This window comes from Lepidochelys kempii, chromosome 21 (assembly GCF_965140285.1).
Source record: "Lepidochelys kempii isolate rLepKem1 chromosome 21, rLepKem1.hap1, whole genome shotgun sequence".
NCBI classification, from domain to species: Eukaryota; Metazoa; Chordata; order Testudines; family Cheloniidae; genus Lepidochelys; species Lepidochelys kempii.
Genome location: NC_136400.1, coordinates 2,480,450 through 2,498,889, shown reverse-complemented (window position 1 = coordinate 2,498,889; position 18,440 = coordinate 2,480,450). Strand labels below are relative to the sequence as shown.

The following is an 18,440-nucleotide window of genomic DNA, read 5'->3' as shown; positions in this document are numbered from 1 at the left end:
TTGTCCCAGAGCTTTAGATAGTCTTTTTGATCTCCTGGGCCCAGGCCATGGAGCATTTTGAAGATAAAAACCAAACCTTGAACTTGATCCAGTATTCCATATGAAGGCAGGGCAGAGAGCAGAGGACAGGTGTGATGTGCTCATGGAAGCCTGTGTTGCTGAGGAGACTCAAGGCCATGTTCTATACTAGTTGGAGTTTCCTACATGCCAGAGGCCTCATGCCCATGTACACCATTGCAGTAATTCAGCTGAGAGGTAACAAAAAGCCAGAATAACAGACCAGGTCAGTGTCTGGCAGGATGGGGTGGAGTTTCCTAGCCAAGTGGAGATGGTAGAAAGCACTACTCATGGATGCTGCTATGCGAGAGCTCAGCATTAGTGGGGAAATCCATAAGTCCTCCCAGACTAGACTGAACTGGCCATTGGGGAAGAGAGAATTTGCCTTCTTTACCCGGACTATGGGGCTGCGGTTATCTGTAGGAAAATTGTGACCCACCTTAGGTTTTTGGGTTTGTTTTTTTACACTAATTAACACAATTAAATTGTTTTCCTTTTTGTTGGTGCAGAGGGGATTGTTTCACTTGTAACGAGCCCTGTGCCCCCAGGCTTGAGCTGAGGAAGAGGGGCAGGTCCAGACTCTGCAGGCCATTGCTACAAGCAGCTTTCAGTGCGGCCCTAAGGCCAAGTCAGTGGTATTTTGGGAGCGGATTTGATTTTTAAACAGTAAAAGCTGGGATGTCCTCTGGGTTATGTCTAAGGGGAGACTAAGCTGAACTCCCCCTTCTCCCTTGTCAGCTCTGCCCCCTCCCCCCCAACCCTTTGAGTAGCCCCCCTCCCCTATGAAACAAAGGCAGTAGCTGCTGCCTTGCAGCCCTGAACCTGTGCCTCCATTTCTCCAGTGGACACCCCTCACCATGCCAGGGCGGCACTCCTCCTGAGCCGCACACGGGTGCTATAAACACGCTAGTGCAGAAGCCCCTGCTTTCCTCCCAGGGAGGCTTTAGACAGACACAGATAATGGAGGCACTTTCCTAGGGAACAGGAGAATATGCGGCTCTAATTGGGAGCAACTAGGGTCAAACCCAGCTGGCCATCTTAAGGCTTGTCGTCCATCTGTATAAGCAGGGCTATAAATCAGGCTGCGTGATACAGAAGCAGTTCACGCACTTAGGCGAAAGCAAGTCGTGGAGGGAGAAGGGGCATGAAGATTCTAAAATTGTCAGCATTCTGGAGAATGGTTTCTTTTAAGCCCAGCAGGCAGACTTTGCTAATTTACCTGCACTCTCCCTGGGGAGCCATGTGCCATTTCTGTAAGCCTGTAGCAAAAAGCCATTGCCGGGGGAGGTGGGGAAAAGATTCTGCACTACTGCAGAGGAAGAGTCGCCAATTCTCCCAATTGCTACCAAGTTCCTTGTTCAGTGTTAGAACAAAAAGGTTTTTCTGGTGATTTTTTACCAGGGTCTCATAACCCTCCTAGCCACATGCCTATTGCTAGATATCAGTGAGGCAAGTTAATGGATGCAGGCTTTTCAAATCCATTCATGTGGCAAAAGTTAAATTTATTTCACAGCAAATATTCCCAGTTCTTTGGAATATTTGGTATATTTGCTCATGGCCTCAGCATGCTGGGTCTGCTTGAAACCCGATTCCTTGTATACAGCAGCTCCCCCATGGCCTCAGCACCACAAGTCCCACTTCAACCCAGAGATGGGGAGACCTTGTCCTGCCTCTACAGAGGGTGGCTGGGACGTGGCTGGTACAGCTGAGGGTAGCATAGGGCTCATTGCTGCTGGCCTTTGCAGAATGAGAAGCAAGGGCTGTCCAGGTCCCCATTACAAAAGAACGCCGAGAACAAAATGTTTCATTTCTAATTCAGGCCCAGAGAAGTTGTGGCATTTAAACACAGGAAGTTTACCTGAGCCTGGTCTATAAATGGGGTCAGCTGTTCCCTTGACTGGGGCTTGATAGTCTCACATGCCCTGAGAGCTGGCTGCAGTCTCACGTGCAAAAGAGAAGGGGCAGGATGGAGCCATAGGTAGCTGGTAGAAGAGCTGATGGGGTGTTTGCCAAGTCCTTGGGGGTGTGTATGCACTGGGAGCTCAAAGTGCACGGTCTGGGTTGGAGACAGCTTATAACCAGTTCTAAATCCTGTATACAAGTGTGCTGTCTGTCCTGACCTCCCCAGCACCCCCAAGACTACAGCGGTCACTGCAGCCACCCAGATGGCATGGCAAATTTGTTCCCATGTTAGAAACAAGGATCAGGGGATCTCAGGGACAAGTTCTGTCCTGGAGCAAAGCTCCAGTTCATGAAATACAATGAAAGTGGGGCAGGACAAACAGCAGGAAGTAGTGAGAAAGAACAACTGCCTGGTGAATAAGTAGAATGATGGGTGTCAAAACCTCTCCCAAGTCACAGCCACAGCTCCCAGAACATTCCAGTCAGCCTGGGGACTGGTCATGGCAGATTGTGGAGGTATGTAACAGGAACGCATCTTGCTGGAGAAGGAAGCCATAAGCCAATTCCTCTCTGCTGTTTGGTGTCACCCTAGCGCTTTCAGGATGCTGCTTGTTTCACAGATACATCAGAGGTGTGAAACACCCCACACAACACTGACATAGCTATGCTGACCTAACCCCCACTGTAGACAGCTAGGCTGACAGAAGAATGCTTCGATCATTGTAGCTAACTTTATTCAGGGAGCTGCATCTCCCAGGAAACCTCAGCAGCCATTCCTGCATGCAATACACTGGTCTTTCCTCCCTTAATCCACAGGGCAATTGAACGTAGAACCTCAGGAGAAGCGATGAGGGCAGGAAAGCCCATAACCCTGAGGACCTTATTTCATAGCTGTAGCAGTAGGAGAACAGGGATGTGATGAAGGATTCAAATCTCTCTTGGATGACCCAACCTAGTGCCAGCAGCCTTCTGAGAACATGAGCCCTCATGGGAATTTTTCAAGAACTGGAGTGCGCTCCACACAGGAACACCCGCTGGTAGGGGGTTAAAAGGAAATGTATACTGTTGAGTAAACAGATGCGTCTGCCTCCAGTTTGTGTGTTTATCTTAGAAGCAATTTAGGGTTCTCCTTGTTTATAAGGATAGAAGTCAGCAGATTCTTAGAACAAGAAAAACAACTGGAAGCCAACATGTGACAGTTCTCTTCTGTTCTCCCTCTGCACTGGAGGAGCCTGCTCTCAGAAGCAATTGAGAGAGCCCACGTCAACTGCATATTTGGATTTGCTTGTAAGAAATTTACCCATGGGAAAAATAGTAGCAGAAGGTCAGAACCACTTTACCTCCTTGACATCTCCAGCTCTCAAAGCCACTTGCCCGTGTGTAGAGCAAGCTCAGCTCTGGAGTTAGCACTCAGATTGCCAATGCTCTTAGAGTGTCTTATCCAATTGCTCCTGAAGGAAAGAGTAACAAACAGAAGGTGGAAGCTCTGAGAGTAGGAATCAACATTAGCCTGGCATCTCCCATGATCCTCCTTGAGGCTCACAGCCATCTCCTGGCAGTGGTGGGATCTGAGTTCTGTAGAAATGGGAGGTTTGGATGCTGCTCTAACAGGTCTCCTGTGTGCTATTTGTAAAGAGAAGCACTGAGGCCATACAGTAGTGATATGTCACCACCAGGTGTTGCACATGCAGAGCATCAACCCTGACCTCTACCTGAGCTAAACTACTAACTCCTTTAGCTGGCAGCAGCTGGGCTCTTACCCTCCATGCGACCAGCCACTAGAGGGGACATGAGACTATGAGCATGTCAAATGACACGGTTGCAGGAGTCACAGACTTAACATTACACAAAGTAGGTCTCCTATTTAGCAAAACTTGAGAGAAAGAGCAACATCCCAAGATTAGTGCCTGTGAAACTGGGTGTAGCTGTGCTCCCTTTCCACTATCCCTGGGGATGGAAGAGACACTGGCAGAAATTACCATCCATAGTAAGACTTACCTCACTGCCTGCCCCCCAGTCAGTATAGAGCTATCCTTGTGCCCATTTTGCAGAAAGGCAATGCTTCCCCTAGTTCCCCCTGCCCAGCTCTCCACTGGCTCACCCTACTCACCTGGCCTCCTGCATGCTCCCCTCAACTCTCCCTCTCCAATATTCAGCAGCTAAAATAGTCTCCCTCCCCTGGCACCTGCTTCCCTCTGTGGCTTGTCACTGGTTCCCTGGTTCTTTCCACAGGGGCTAGGAACTGCTCAGCCTTGCTCCTGGCTGAGAGACCTCAACACCCTCACACATCAGCCCATCCCCATATGTGCTTCTCCCCATAGCCTCTGACATTGCTCTGATCACCTGGACAACATCTCTCCTCCACACCCACCTGTCTTCCCTGCTCCCACACCCCTTGCTCCTTCTCACCTCCCTTCCCCATTCAAAGGTGATCATGCCAGAAGAGCCTGCCTGGGCCATCTCCACGTGCTGGGACCATTCTGCTTCCCTCCCTTTGCCTTCCATTCCCCAATTCCATGGCTGCCTAGTGGCAACTGCAAGCTGAGGTGGCTGATGGTTCATTGGGGGCAGAGGGGTCCATCAGAAACGCAGATTTATCAAAACACAGCATTGAAAGGAGTCAGACAAATTCTCTTTTACAAACCAAACAGAGCATTTTGGTAAGATCAGTGTCCCATCTCCACGTTCTCTGAAAGGAAGGCTCCAGGTTTCTGTTTCAAAATGACTTGGTTCCATTTTTTAATAATTGGGGTTATGAGTGGAACATTTTGATTTTATCAGCCCAAAACAATTCCCGTCCCCCCAGCAATTGTGTTTTCTGGGAAATTTTGAAGAATTTCCATTCTGAAATGGACCAAAACCAAAAACTTTGAAATCACAGAATTTTGCATGGTGCCATTGGAATACAGGGCTTGATTCTCCATTGTCTCTGCACCTTGTGTAGTCACTGGCACCTGGGGAAATTAGGTGCATCAAAAAAACCCAACCAAACCCAACCTCTTCCTTGTGTAGCATTGTACACCTGCTTTGCACAGGTGTACATGACCATGAGGTGCAGGACAGCAAAGAAAAATCAAACCATTGTCTTTCTTCCAGATTGTGGACAGCTGCAAATAGTGCTCTCACACAGCATGGAAAGGGAGCTCTGGGAGCCAGACATGCTGGCAAGGTGTATCATGGAAAAATGAAGAAATCAGTGACCCTACTCTGTTCTCTCATCCCACTTTCTCCTTCCAATAATATTTGCTGTGATCTGGCTATTTGGCAGCAGAGCTGAGGAGAGCAGAAATAATTCTCACAGCATGAGAAAGGGAGTGCCCGGTGTTTATCTTGCTCAGAGGATTCTACGTGACCAAATCTTCCTGCGGGGATAAGTTAGTCAGTTGCCATTAGTGATATGGCTTCCTGCTATGAAAGCATCTCCTTTGTCAGCTCACAGTGTTGTCTTCTTCAAGCCAGCAGCCCCCATTTGCCTCTTGCTTACACCCACTTCAACCTGCATCACTCTGGGGACATCAGCGAAGCCATTGCCAGCTTAGACTGGTGCGAGTGGGGAGCATCCAAGTCCTGGGGCATCTTCCAGAGCCCCTAGTGCTTTGGTGAGGTTCTCCTAGGGGAGTTGGGAGGAAGGCAGTAGGAATATTCTCATGCCTTGCTTAGTAATGCCTCCTTCTCTGGGCACCTCTTCCCATGCCCATGGAGACTGAGCATCTGTTCTCCAACTGCTGCAGCCAACCCCCCAGTCTCTCTCCTGAGACTCCAGCACTGGCCTCAGCCATGGCCACTGGTCCCAGAGAGACGAAAAAGATGCAGACACCAGACCTGACCTCTCCATCCTCCCCCATCTCTCTTGGGGACACACGTATCACTAGTCTCAGAGCCCTCAGCAGCCCACACTGATCACATAATCCAACAGCCACAGAGCCCCCCACTGCAGCCCAGAAGCGGGAAGAACCTCTCAGTTACAAGACTGTGGTTCGGCCCCTAAGCAGAACCCTCCCAGCTCAGAGCAGACAGTGGCTCTCTTAGCCCACAAGCAGCATCTCTCCTGGTGGACCCCAGAGCCAAGCCAGGCTCCACATGGTCTCTCCCGCCGCCCCCAGCAGGCTGAGCTAGCAGGCACTCTGGTGAGCCAGACTCACCCAGGAGTCACCATCTTCCTCCTGCCCCATTTCCCTGCTTTGGGGAGGAGCCTCAGTTTCCTTTGAAGTTCTGGGGAACAAGGGGCTTTGGGAGCAGAGAGCCCTGCCCTGGCTTTGCAGAACCAGCCAGCCCTGCCACATGCTGCTGCACATCCATGCGATGGCTTCTTGCCACTGGGCTCTGGCCCATGCTAGCAGCACACAGAAAGTCACCCTTAAGCCATATCGGTCGATCAGCAGCAACAGGCCAGCCTGCAGGTGGGCACCTGAGCAGAGCACACCACTCAGCTCTGAGTTCCCAGCTGTGCCCTTGCCTGCTGAGGAAACGTGGGAGGGGAAAACCCCACTTCCTGTGTGCGCCCCTGCACTCAGTGCAACACTCCCAGAGCAGGCTGAACTGAACCCAGCTTGCACCCCAGGCAACCGTGATAACCCATCCTCCCTTTAGAGCAAAGCACAAGGGAGCGGTTACTGGCCTCCAGCCCCTGGTAGTGATCACTTGGTGAGCTGCTGTTGGCTCTCCCCACCTCCCCTGCCCTGCTGCTGCCTGATGAAAGGTTGATGAGCAGGCTTGCGAAAATCATGTGCCTTGGCCAGCACAGCCCTGGCTTGCGAAGCCATAGGGAGCGGAGTGTATTATCCACAGCTCCAGCCTGAGATGACCTTGTGTTTCTGCCAGCATTTAAACAAAATATTTTTAAAAGGTGGTGGTGGGAGGGGAAGCCTTTGCTCCCTTTCTGTAGTCACAGGGCTTTCCTGGGGCTGCCAGCTATCTGAGACAGATATAGAGCACGGCCAGAGAGAAACAGTGAAATATTACCCACATTTATTGCTTTTATTATTAAAGGGAGGGTCTTATTTCCAGCCTACAGGCTTGAAAAAAATCTGACTCCCACCCCAAGCTCTCCTCTTCCAGCCAGCAATGCAGCTCAGTGGTATGTGGCAAAGCCCATTCCCAAGCACAAAGTATCAGCTGCTTTCTGGCTGGGGTAAACAAAGGACCTAGGCAGGGCTTTTGGCTAGATCTGGAAAATTCTCCACCCAACTCTGTTGTCTGTGTTGCTTTAGAGTCAGCAGAGAAGTCTGGCGCTGAAGGGGAGTTGAGCATACTGACACAGGCGACCGAGGACACACCATGCTTGTTTGGCAAAGGCACGTTTGCCACTACAGACGAGACGGGGCTGCCAGTGGATGGAGAACATCCAGAACAGCAGCAGTCAGGGTTTTAAAACCCAAGTGTTTTGGAAGGGATAAACACCCCTGCTTTGGGCCAGGAGTCAGCCTCTAGCTAATCGGGGGTGAGGGGAAGAGACATTCCTCAGGGGCAGGTCATCACTATCACTGCTAGTGCAGGATTCTTTCCCCTTCCTCCGAGGCAGCTGGTCCTGGCTCCTGGCAGAGAGGAGGCTGGTCTAGATGGACCTGAGTCTGAGCAGACAAAGCAATTTTAATGCTTTTTGTGGTTCTTACCCACTGGTCTTGATTCTTCTATTGATTGGCAGTAGGGGGCTGGGCTGCCCTGCTGATTTCTGGGATGTGCTTCCATATGCAGGAAAAAAGGGGGAGAGACTGTCAGTGGCTATTGAGGGCAGATCCCTCCACCCCCTGAATGTGTCACAAAAGAATGGGGCAAAAATTGGGATCTCTAGAGCCCAGGGTCACTGTTACCCCCAAGATACACTGCAGGGCTTCTACCGTATTCCATGTGGCCAGCTGAGACCCCTGAATGCTGTTTGTTCTGATGTCACTGCCTCTCAACCCACCGCTGTGCTGCATGTCTGCTTCATCCAGCTGTTGCTTCCAGTCAGCCCTGTGGGTCATGCTCTCTGGGGCAGGGACTGTCCCTTTTCTAGCTTGACTGTACAGTACCTAGCACAAGAGGGGCCTGCTCCTCGATTAGGCTCCCAAGGGGCCACAGAGCAGAAATGAATTAATGGTAATAATCAAGTCCTGCCCATGCTGGTTCATGTGTTTGCCCCACTGCTCTGAGCTGGAAAGAGCTACTTGATCAAATCCTGCAGCCGCCAGCAGAGCTGGATTCATGTGGCAGGAAGGACAGGCAGGGCTAGAGGGTTTTGCATATCAGCCAGTTCCATCAGCTGCCACTGCAGTAACTTATCCCCTGAGCTGAAAGTTCAGCAGGCTTTCACAGACAAATGTCACTTTTGAAAGCTACTGCCTCCCTCACGCACCTGACTTCAGCATCTCAGAAGGAGAACCTGCTCCCCAGGTTTCTTTGCTTCCTACAGCAATAATTCAGGTCGAGCACACAGCTCCCCTCCTCCCATTCTGGGCTTGGTGCAGCTCAGGGTTTTGTTAGACACAGAGTCCCTGATGGCTCAACACTGCAACATCCCTACACCCTGCCAGTCTGGTTTAATCACAGCACTGGGAATTTGATACAAATCCAAGCAGAGCGCTCCAGGTCTCCCCATAAAGTACAATGAGTGGAGCGCTGCCTCTGAAGGAGAAGGGTCTGCTTGTCAGCAAAACACAGATCCTTGTAGGCCGTTTTCCCCATCCTGGCATCAGACAACAGGGCTAAGCTCACGCCACTGGAAATAAAGATTGAATCCCTTCTGCGTTGAGTGCACCACTCTTAAATGGCAAAAATTAGACCTTTAATAAGCAGCCAGGTAGGAAGAGATGCAAGTGTGCAGCAGAGGCGTGAAACTGGGGGGCAGGGGAGAGAATCACCACCTTTGTGCTCACACCCCCAGCCACGCCTTGCTGCAGAAGCATATTCCACCCACCATCCCTCTGTCATGGTTCCTTTGTGCCATCCTGCTGATGGGGAAAACCGGGGCTTAGCCCCCAGTCAATGTTCTCCCAAAGCAGTCATCGTAAGTCAAGTGTCTATACCAGCTTCACCAGTAGGAGGCAAAACAGTCCCTCCCAGAATGGCTTCTGGCATGCAGGGAGGGGAGGAAGGCTGGGGAGGTTGAAGCAGCCGGTTGCCTGCCCAGTGCATAATCCAACACTCAGCACAAGGAGAGGAACTGGGGCACACCAAGCTTACCACGGTGTGAGCAAATCATACAGAGTGAATGGCAGTGCAAGGAACAGAACCCAGAACACCTGACTTCCAGTTCTGCCCCACCCTCTTTGCCAGTAGACCCCTCTTCCCTCCCAGGGCCAGAGCTGAAGCAAGAGTCCAGACTCCTGGTTTTTAATACACCAACCCTCATTCCCCTCCCAAAGCTTAGAATAGAACCCTGGAGTCCTGACTTCAAGTCCCCCCTGCTCTAAGCCATGGGACCCCACTCCCTGAACACAATAAAGTGCCTGCACTGTGCTGATTTTTCACAGCGTGTTCTCTTTCTACAGGTACATTGGGGCACTGGGGGCAAGAGTGATCTGCGATAACATCCCTGGATTAGTCAACAAGCAACGGCAACTCTGCCAGAGGTACCCCGATACCATGCAGTCGGTCGGGGAGGGAGCAAAGGAGTGGATCCGGGAATGTCAACACCAGTTCCGGCATCACCGCTGGAACTGCAGCACGCTGGACAGAGACCACACCGTCTTCGGGAGAGTCATGCTACGCAGTAAGTGCTGTCAGCTTTGCCTTTCCCACTGAGCCTGGCCCTGGGTAAATTACTGCCCAGCTCCAGCCTGGATGCAATTTGTCTATGGGAGGGAATTTGGAGAGTTGATTGAAAAATGCCAGTTATTTTTTGTAGGAAATTTTGAAGAACTCTTAAACAGATGTTTCCCCTCTACAATTTCTCTGGGGTTTTTGACCAAAGCATGAAACTGAAGAGCATGTTTTAACCAAAAAACAATTTTCAAATGTTGTGTTTACATTTTTCCAATCAAGAACCAGATTGGGTTTTTCCAGCAAAACTGAATGTTGATTGAAAGACTGACTTGCTCTACTCTGCATACAGTGGCAGAGAGAAACCCGGACATAGCCCCAGATACAGGAAGAGGGTGGACAATTTCTGTTTGACAGAGGAAAGGAGCATTTGCAGAGAAGATTATTAACTAGGATCTATAAAGACCTTGTATAACACACTGGAAGGAAAAGAAAACTAGCTAGTCCCTCCCTCTAGATTTAGGAGGCGCTCTGCATTTAAGTTCTTTCATATCTCTGAGTCATGGAGTATCTGAAGGCGAGGCTGGAAGTTGAGAACCCACAGGGAGGGGAAAGGGTTGCTAGAGGATCTGACATTGATGCTCCTAGTCATTTGACTGTTGGTTTCTCCCCATCCAAAGCAGGGCGAGGATGTAATCCTAGAAAGGCCAGAGAGTCAGATTGCACAGCGCTGTTGCATGGCACATTGGGACAAAGCTATGATGCAGCAACCCAGGAAGCCCAGGGCCCAACTGGCATTTCCACCACAGTCCATTCATAGCAGGCACAGAGAGGCTAGGTAACTTTAGACACACCCCTTTCTTGTACCAGCGTGATGTAATGGGACCACCGTAGCACACTGGTTGCTCAGGGCCCAAAGGCATAACAGGCAGGGAAGAGGAGAAAGGGTGGCTAACAAAGGAAAGAGTTACTTCACAAGCACATAGGTCCAAGGGGATCCCAAAGATCTGCTTTCACTGAGGATCCCTGGCTCCTTCCCTCACAACTTAACCTCACAGAAAGTCAAGGCACCCTATGCCAGGGGCTTACCTTGCCACACATCCCATCTGACAGTCTCGAGCCCCTTCCCTCCCAGACTCACCCCTGCAGCTTGTGGCCTTCACCTCCTGTCTTAAAAGAGCAGCCAGTTCCCATCTCACTTGCACAGGGTTCTGAGCACCCCAGAACCCTGCAACTTGGCCTGCTGGACTCCACCACCACCGCTGGACTCATCTTCCTAGCCCTGCTTCAACCACTGTCCTGCCAGACCTGATGTGAACTCAGCAAGCTTCTGCCCATCAGTAGGAAGCCAGATGCCTGGTGCCCTTGGTTGGGTGACTTGATGGGAGCCATCGCTCACACCCATCCAGGGGACAGTTGTGTCTCTAACCATGCTGTGCTAAGGTTCATTGCAGCCAGCTCTGGAATGCAGCCAGGACAGGATTCTTCCTATGTATCCAGGAAGAAATCCCCAGCAGTGCAGCACCCACCCTGGAAAAGAGGATGGCTTTGTGCTTGAGGCATTGCACCAGGATTCAGGGCAGCTGGGTTCATTCTTGCTCTACCATCAACTCCCTGGGGGAACCTAGGGCAAGTCCCATGTCATTGGCACCAGATTTCGTGTGCTCAGCTTCCAAAGGGACACTTATGGCCAGACATGCAAAAGAGCCCAGCTCCCAACACGCCATGCCCCTTCTGTTCCAGCAGGGGCATCCAGAGCAGTGTGGTAGGGATTACACCTCCTGGAGCAATGCCCAGCTGAAGAGGGATTCGGACAAGGTGAAGGCATATTAACGCCTTTCTGGAGTCTGGGGGACATGCCCTGTGTCCATTGCTACTGCACAAGCTATCAGTCCCTCCCACACCTTCCTACTCCCAGACCCCTGCTATACCCAGAGGCTAAAGTACCCCCAAAAAGCAGAGCCCCAGAGCCTTCCCAGACAATATCCTCTTCCCCAGCCCTACAGTACAGCCAACCCCCGCTTCCCTTGCCCCCGCTATCCATCAGCTAGGTGCCCTTGTAAAGCCGGCAGCTTAGAGTTCCTATTGTGCCAGCACTCAAGAATCACTTAGGAACCTCTTCTTCTGCCCTTGTTTCTCTGTGGCTCGGCTGCCATGTGTGACAGACTGGGTTACTTCCTTGGAAGCATGACTATTCTCTAAGTTAATCAGGCGGTAACAGGAGCCTATCACTGTTCTGGGACAGAAGGGGGTGGGGGAAGGAGACACTTCTGAAGAACAGGCATGTATGTAAACAGTAATGGGATATACAAATATTTGGAGAGTAGGGCTGGCCAGGAGTCAGCTGCTCACATGGGAACTTGCTGTCTCCCTACATGACAGGGAAGCCAAGACAGAGAGCAATTAGATCTCAGGACAACCACAGCTTTGGGTCCCAGAGGAGTGGGCCATAGGCCTGGCACTGAAGTGACCCTCCACCCCAAGATGTAGGGACAAGGAGGGGCAACAGGTGCACTGTACCATAAATCAGAAGGTAATTGCCATGTGTCAGCAGCAGGACTGCATCCTTCTCTGAAGCCTCCAGCATTGGCTGCTGAACTAGACAGACCATTCTCTCAGCACTCTGTGCAGCCATTGCTCTGCTCTAGAGAGCGAGCTAGGGAGGAAGGGTACTGACCCCACAGACCAGTCATCTGACTTAGTGCTTCTGGTCCTCACTCCCTGGCCACAGGTAGCACAGCCAATTCAGCGCTTACACAGATCAGGACTCTGGTTCCCAAATATCCAGAGATTACTTTAAAAAACAGGATTAAAAATAGTGAATGCTGAGGTCTGTTTTCCACCTGGCCTATGAGCCTATGGGGGCCAGGTTTTCAGGCTACCAGTCGCACTAGAAACTTCCCGTTAAAAAGACAAATCAGATTCTCACATAGCACTATGACTCCAGGAGTTGGGGCTTTAAGAAAAAGCACCAAATCCCATGAGACTTGTGACAAAGTTACAAGAGTTAGGAACACCATGAGCTCAAACAGTGGGAAACAATTTGCATCCTGCATGCCACAGTGACCACGTTGAACAGATCTGATACTGTAGCTCCTACATCCATGGAAATGACAATAACTAAGGTTAGAGTGTCCACAATGCCCCCCCACATTAGCAGTCAAAGTCCAGGGGACCCCAAAAGACTCATTTCTTCTAGGGTAAGAGTTCCCAGCCTGTTGGAGATACTTTACATCAGAAAGATGCAGGCATCTCCTGGGAGCAGAGGGAAGTGCTCGCTAGGCAGAAGGGCAGGTTGTGACTCAGCAACTCTGAGGAGAAGGAAGAGCAAGGAGGAAGAGGGGTGTGGCACGGAGGAGCCACAAAACTGTCCAACAGAACAGCAAGACCCAGCTCAGAAAGTTTAAACAAACAATACCAAGACTTATTTTAAATAAAGGCCAATAACAGCAAAGAATACCTTTAATAACATCACTCCAGCAGAGCCAGGCTCCTCTAGGTAACTCTTCCTCCAGCAGCCCTGAGAAACTGGCCTGCAGTTGCCAGTTTTATAGAGGGCTTCCTTACCCAGAACCCTTTGCAGGGAAGGGAAGTCCTGCCCCATTTCTCTGGGTGATTGACAGCCCATTCAGCCAATCAGCTCTCTTTTCCTCATTCCTAGTTCTGCAAAACTTTCACCCCTTCACAAGGGGTTCTGACACCCAATGCTATCTGGAGGGAGTGTTTTTAATTCCTGTGTGATCAATTGTGGATGAGGCTGGAATCAGAATGATCAAGCAAGAAGATAGATGGTCCTGTCCTGTCCCACCCTGCCTGCCCACCTGCCCTCCCCCTCGATGCAATGGGTCACATTCAGCCACAGGGCCTGGAGGCCAAGATCAGCTGGGAAGGTGCTTTCCTTCACCCCAGATCACTCACCTGGTGAGTGTCTGAGCACCCCCGGGTAGGAGGCAGAGGTGCTGGCACCCTCACTGTACATCCAGGACTGTCTAGGAGGCAAGGCAGCCTAGGGAGAAGGGCGAGCGGAGGAAGGAGCTAGCTAGATCCTGAAAGATCCCAGTGCGGGTTACTGGAGGGAAGCTGGCAGGGTGGGAGGAGGCAGAGGGGGAGCACTGTTGGCCGCAGCCTGCAGGAGAGATGGGTCCGGGGAACTGTCCCAGTCCCTGACTGAGGCACGCTTGCTGCTGGGTCAGAGCCTTCCTGTCCCTGCAGAGCGAAGGGCAGAGGCTGGGGTTAAACCTCTTGGAGTTATGGGCCCCCCACAATCAGATGCAACCAATGGCTTTAAGCCCCCCCTGCTCCCCGAATATGATAGAGACCAGGGACTGCTGGCCTTCATCCCTGTCCACCCAGATGTTCAGAATGCAGAGCCTGTGACACCTGGAACTGCCTATGCTGAGTTACGGGGCGGCCTCCCCAGCCGCTCTGTTCTTTGAGGCTGCCTTTGAAAGGGTCCCTCCTCAGTGCACCGCTGCATGGTTTTGATTTGCAGCTGCTTTTGCAACATATAAAACCAGCTGTGAACTCAAACCAGAACCGTAGAATACCAGGCGGCATCCTGTGCTGCTTTGGGGCATCCTGCAGCCCAGCCATTTGCAGCTCGGGCAGGCTGGGGTTGTAAGCGCTTCCCAGCGCAGGACGGGGAGATGAGAAGGCGACAGCTGTCCCTGCCCAGGATGGAAGGGCTCCTCTGCTCAGTCTGGCCACAGCAGGGGAGGGAGAGGGAACGGAGGGACAGAGGGCGGTGTGAGGAGCTGGGAACTCAGCTAGAGGTTTGCAGCCAGTGCCCTGCAGAACGCCAAGCTCGCCAGCAAGAGCAGGCACACTGGGCATGCCTGAGAAATGACCCTGAGAGGCAGGACAATCGGTGTCTTTTCTAGCTAATCCTCAATCTTCCCTCACATGGTGCGATTGTACATGCCCCCCTTTCCATCGGCTCTGCTCTCTGGCCTCTCCCCTTCCCAGCAGGGCCCAGCCCTTGTGCTTTCAGTCTGCGGCCTCCAGAGCAGTTCCGCTCTCAGCACCCTAACGCCCTTGGGTCTCTCCTCTGTCACGCTGTCCGTGGCATCCCTCTCAGGGGTTGGACTGTGCGCCCAGGTTACACTTCAAGCTCATACTCCCCAAGCCCGGCTTTGTGAGGTGAGGGATCTGCCGTGGGGAGAGCTCTGTGCAGGGATCTGCTGGAATCTGCCCCTGCTTTGTTCTTCCAGGGAACTCCTGTCTGCCAACAGGCCGCCCCCTTTATCTCCCTGTTCCTTCCAGGGACCTTAGACTCTGACCTCACCAGAGGGCAGCTCTAGTTCGAGCATATCCCAAACAGGACCCCAAGCTCTGTGCTCATCAGAGCCGCCCCCACCCACTGTCATCCCAGGGAGCTCCCTGGGTCCCTCTCTCAGAGCCGAGTTACACTGCTCCTCTTGTGCTCAGGGTCTCGGGGAACTGTCCAGCAAAGGAGCTCTGAACAGGCTGGTGCAAGTGCTGAATATTGACCAGCAAGGCTGCTGGATAGCCCCTGGGGACATCTCCCGTCTCCTCCAGCTCCCCCAGCAGAGGACGCACTAAGATCCATTACGCTTAGCAGTGCTCCCCACCGCCCACTCAAAGCCCGCCGTGCCGCACTGCTGCATTGCTTCCTGGACTCATTCACACCCACCCCCCATTAACAGCCTCTCCTTTGGGCCCAAGTCCCCTTGTTGCTTTTTAATGAGGTTACAAAATGACCGGGGGGCAAAATGAGCCGCTGGAGTTCTTCGAACAGCCAGGCAGCAGGACAGGGTCTTTGGGCCAGCAGCGCACTGCGGCCCGTGGATCCATGAACCCAGCCCGTTAGCCAGCGGGCAGAGTCCCTCGGAGGGGTAACACATGGGGGTGATTTGTTTCTCACTAGCCGCTACAGGGCCCAGTAAGATAGTGGGGGGCCTTTGTGCCAGGCGCTAAAAGACAGGCCTTGCCCCACAAGGCTTTCAGGAAGCATGACACAAGACAACAGGTGATCCCACAAATAAAAGAGGTGGGGGGGGCAGGTAAACTGTCCTAATTACCAAGCTGCCAAGACCCCAGCCAGGCAGGGGGTGGGCTGGCATGTGATGGGCAGGCATCCCGGCAGAGCGAGAGGTGAGGGGGCTTTGGGGTTGACAGCCCTCCAGGATTGTCCTGGAGACTCCAGGAATTAAAGATGAATAGTTCGTTAAAGATTATGTCTTGTGATGAAACCTCCAGGAATACGTCCACCCTAAATTGGTAACCCCAGGGGGCTAGCCTAGGAGCTTAGCAGCCGTTTGTTGGGACCGTGGGCGGAAGCATTTTGTCACTTGAGGGAGAAGTGGAGGTTGAGCGATAAAGACTGGCACAGCCAGGCTGACAGTTCCCCCCGGCTAGTGCAGTTGTCACCCCCTCATTGGCAACCACCTGGCTCTGCATGACCCCGCGCCCTGGCTCATGCCGTGCACTGCTCTTGCCGGGCAGCGTGATGGGGGACGAAATGCAAGCACTGCCAGCCAGCCCCCGGGGTGAGGTGCCCCACTCACGCTGTTCGGGCTTGCAAGCTAGCCGGGACCCTAGCAGTCCAAAGCAGCTAGCTCCAGGTCAGCCCGGGCATGGCCATGGGGCAGAAAAGGCAGGCGTGGGCAGCGCCAGCCAGCTGCCTGGTAAGGTAGGCTGCCTCATGCGGTAGGAAGATGGAGTCCAAGCAGTGCCCCCCTGGCAGTGGGCATAGCAGACGGGCGGAGCTGGGAGGAACTGGTGGCCTTCAGCCCTGTGAGTCTGTTTAGCCAGGTTCAGTTCAGGCCCTGCCTTTTCCCCGGCCTGTGGCCTTGGCCGCTTTGACGCCCGTGGGTTCAGCGCCCGGAGAAGCGTGGGGGGACAGAATGAGGCTACGGGGCCCTGTTGGAGGGGTCTCAGGGTGGGCCAAGCACACCTTGGGGTATGTTTCCTGCTCTCCTGGGGCTGCCTCTGCCCGAGCCCGGTGCACACCCTCACACCCGTCCCTCGCTCCCCCCGGCAGGCAGCAGAGAGGCGGCCTTCGTCTACGCCATCTCCTCAGCCGGGGTCGTCTACGCCATCACCCGGGCCTGCAGCCAAGGGGAGCTGAAAGCCTGCAGCTGCGACCCCCTCAAGCGCGGCCGCTCCAAGGACGAGCGAGGGGAGTTCGACTGGGGCGGCTGCAGCGACAACATCCACTACGGGATCAAGTTCGCCAAGGCCTTTGTGGACGCCAAGGAGAAGAAGGTGAAGGACGCCCGGGCGCTGATGAACCTGCACAACAACCGCTGCGGGAGGACGGTGAGTACCAGGGTCCAGGCCCGGGCCAGCGCCAGAGCCCGGTGAGTGCAGCCGGCCCAGGCCACAACCTTGGGGCAGGTTGCAGTCTGGATTCCTACCCTGAAGGGCGCCCCCGTTCCCGGCCTGGCGCCCAGCAGCCAGGGCTGTCGCCAAGCTGTGGGCACAGCTGGTCACACCCCCATGTGGGCTGAGCACCTAGGGACAGCATGGATCATGGGAACAGAGCAGCAGCTGCCCCAGGCCACTTGCTGCAGCCCTAGTCGTCCAAGGGTGCCTGGCAGGAAAGCAGCTTCCCTGCCTAGCTGGGGCATCTCCTCCCCAGCTGGGTGCTCTGGGGTATGATAGCTGCTGGCTGATTCCCAGCCAGAGGCACTAACTCTCCAGCCAGGGGAGGGGGGGACCCCGATCCAGCCCACACCTTCGCCCACCAGCCCCACTGGCAGGAATGCCCTTGCCTGCCTGGACTCCCCGCCTTGGCTGTTTGTAGCACAGCAGTGCTCATTTGTGGGGGGAAGGTAAGGGGGCTGGAACGGCACAATAGGGCCCCCGTGTTTGGGGTGATTCCCCATTTAACTGGGACTCTCTCAGAGGCAACCAGACTGGCCGTGGCCCCCACCCCCATGGCTGAGCTGCTTGCTTCCAAGCTCTTCTCTGCAGCAAAGAGCCCAGGCTTCTGCACAAGCAGCTGGGAACATGGAGGAGCAGCTAGCACCAGGTCACCTAGCGCTGGGTCACCTGCCAGCTCCCTGCAGACTCTGGGGAGCAGATGGATCCTGTGGGCCACCAGGGCCTGCAGCCCTCCCTGCAGCCCCACTGGCCTCAAGGAAGGCTGATCCCCATGTGACATTCCCCAGGGTATAATCTGGACTGCTGAATAGCTGTGTCTCCTCAGTTCTCCACGCTGGGGTGCCTGTCACACTGCTTTACTGGTGAGCAGCCCCTCCTGGCCAGTTTACACACAGCCTCCAGCATGTCACTTGCTTCCAGCTGCACAGTACGAGTGAATTACATAGCGGAAGACCACCGACAGATTCCTGGCCCCAGCCTTGTCCCCCAGAAACGTGCATCTTGTACTGCTCAGCACACTGCTGAATAGTGCAAGCTCATAGAAAGTCCATCATTTCATCAATGGAACATGATATGCACCAACCTTGTGATCCCAAGTGGAGTTTCCCACACACTTTAATCCAAACACACTGGTTAAGATTAAGATAAATTTATTAACTACAGAAAGATAGATTGTAAGTGATTACAAGTGATGATTCATCAAAGTCAGGATTGGTTACAAAAGAAATAAGAGTAAAACACCAGCTAATACCTAACTTAACAAGCTAAGTGAACTGAAAGGCAAAAGGTTTTGTCTTGCCATACATTTACAGCAGTCTGTACCAGCTGAAAAGCCAGCCAGGACCACCGCTCTCCCAGTTCAATGATGCTTTCTTTGTCTTTCCAGCATTGCAGCTGCCATGAGTAGAGATGAGGGAGAGAGAGGTGATTTGAGGCCACTGTCACTCATTCTT

At 53.0% G+C, this 18,440-nt stretch overlaps 1 protein-coding gene across 1 annotated transcript in view; it reads left to right on the top strand.

Annotated features, from left to right (window-relative positions):
- The window catches only part of WNT2B (Wnt family member 2B), a 42,813-nt gene that overhangs the window by 14,288 nt on the left and 10,085 nt on the right, over nt 1-18,440 (top strand). The window contains exons 2-3 of the mRNA XM_073319951.2: nt 9,429-9,649; nt 16,643-16,920. Coding sequence (XP_073176052.1) covers nt 9,429-9,649; nt 16,643-16,920 — 499 coding nt within the window. The remainder of the gene's footprint in view (nt 1-9,428; nt 9,650-16,642; nt 16,921-18,440) is intronic.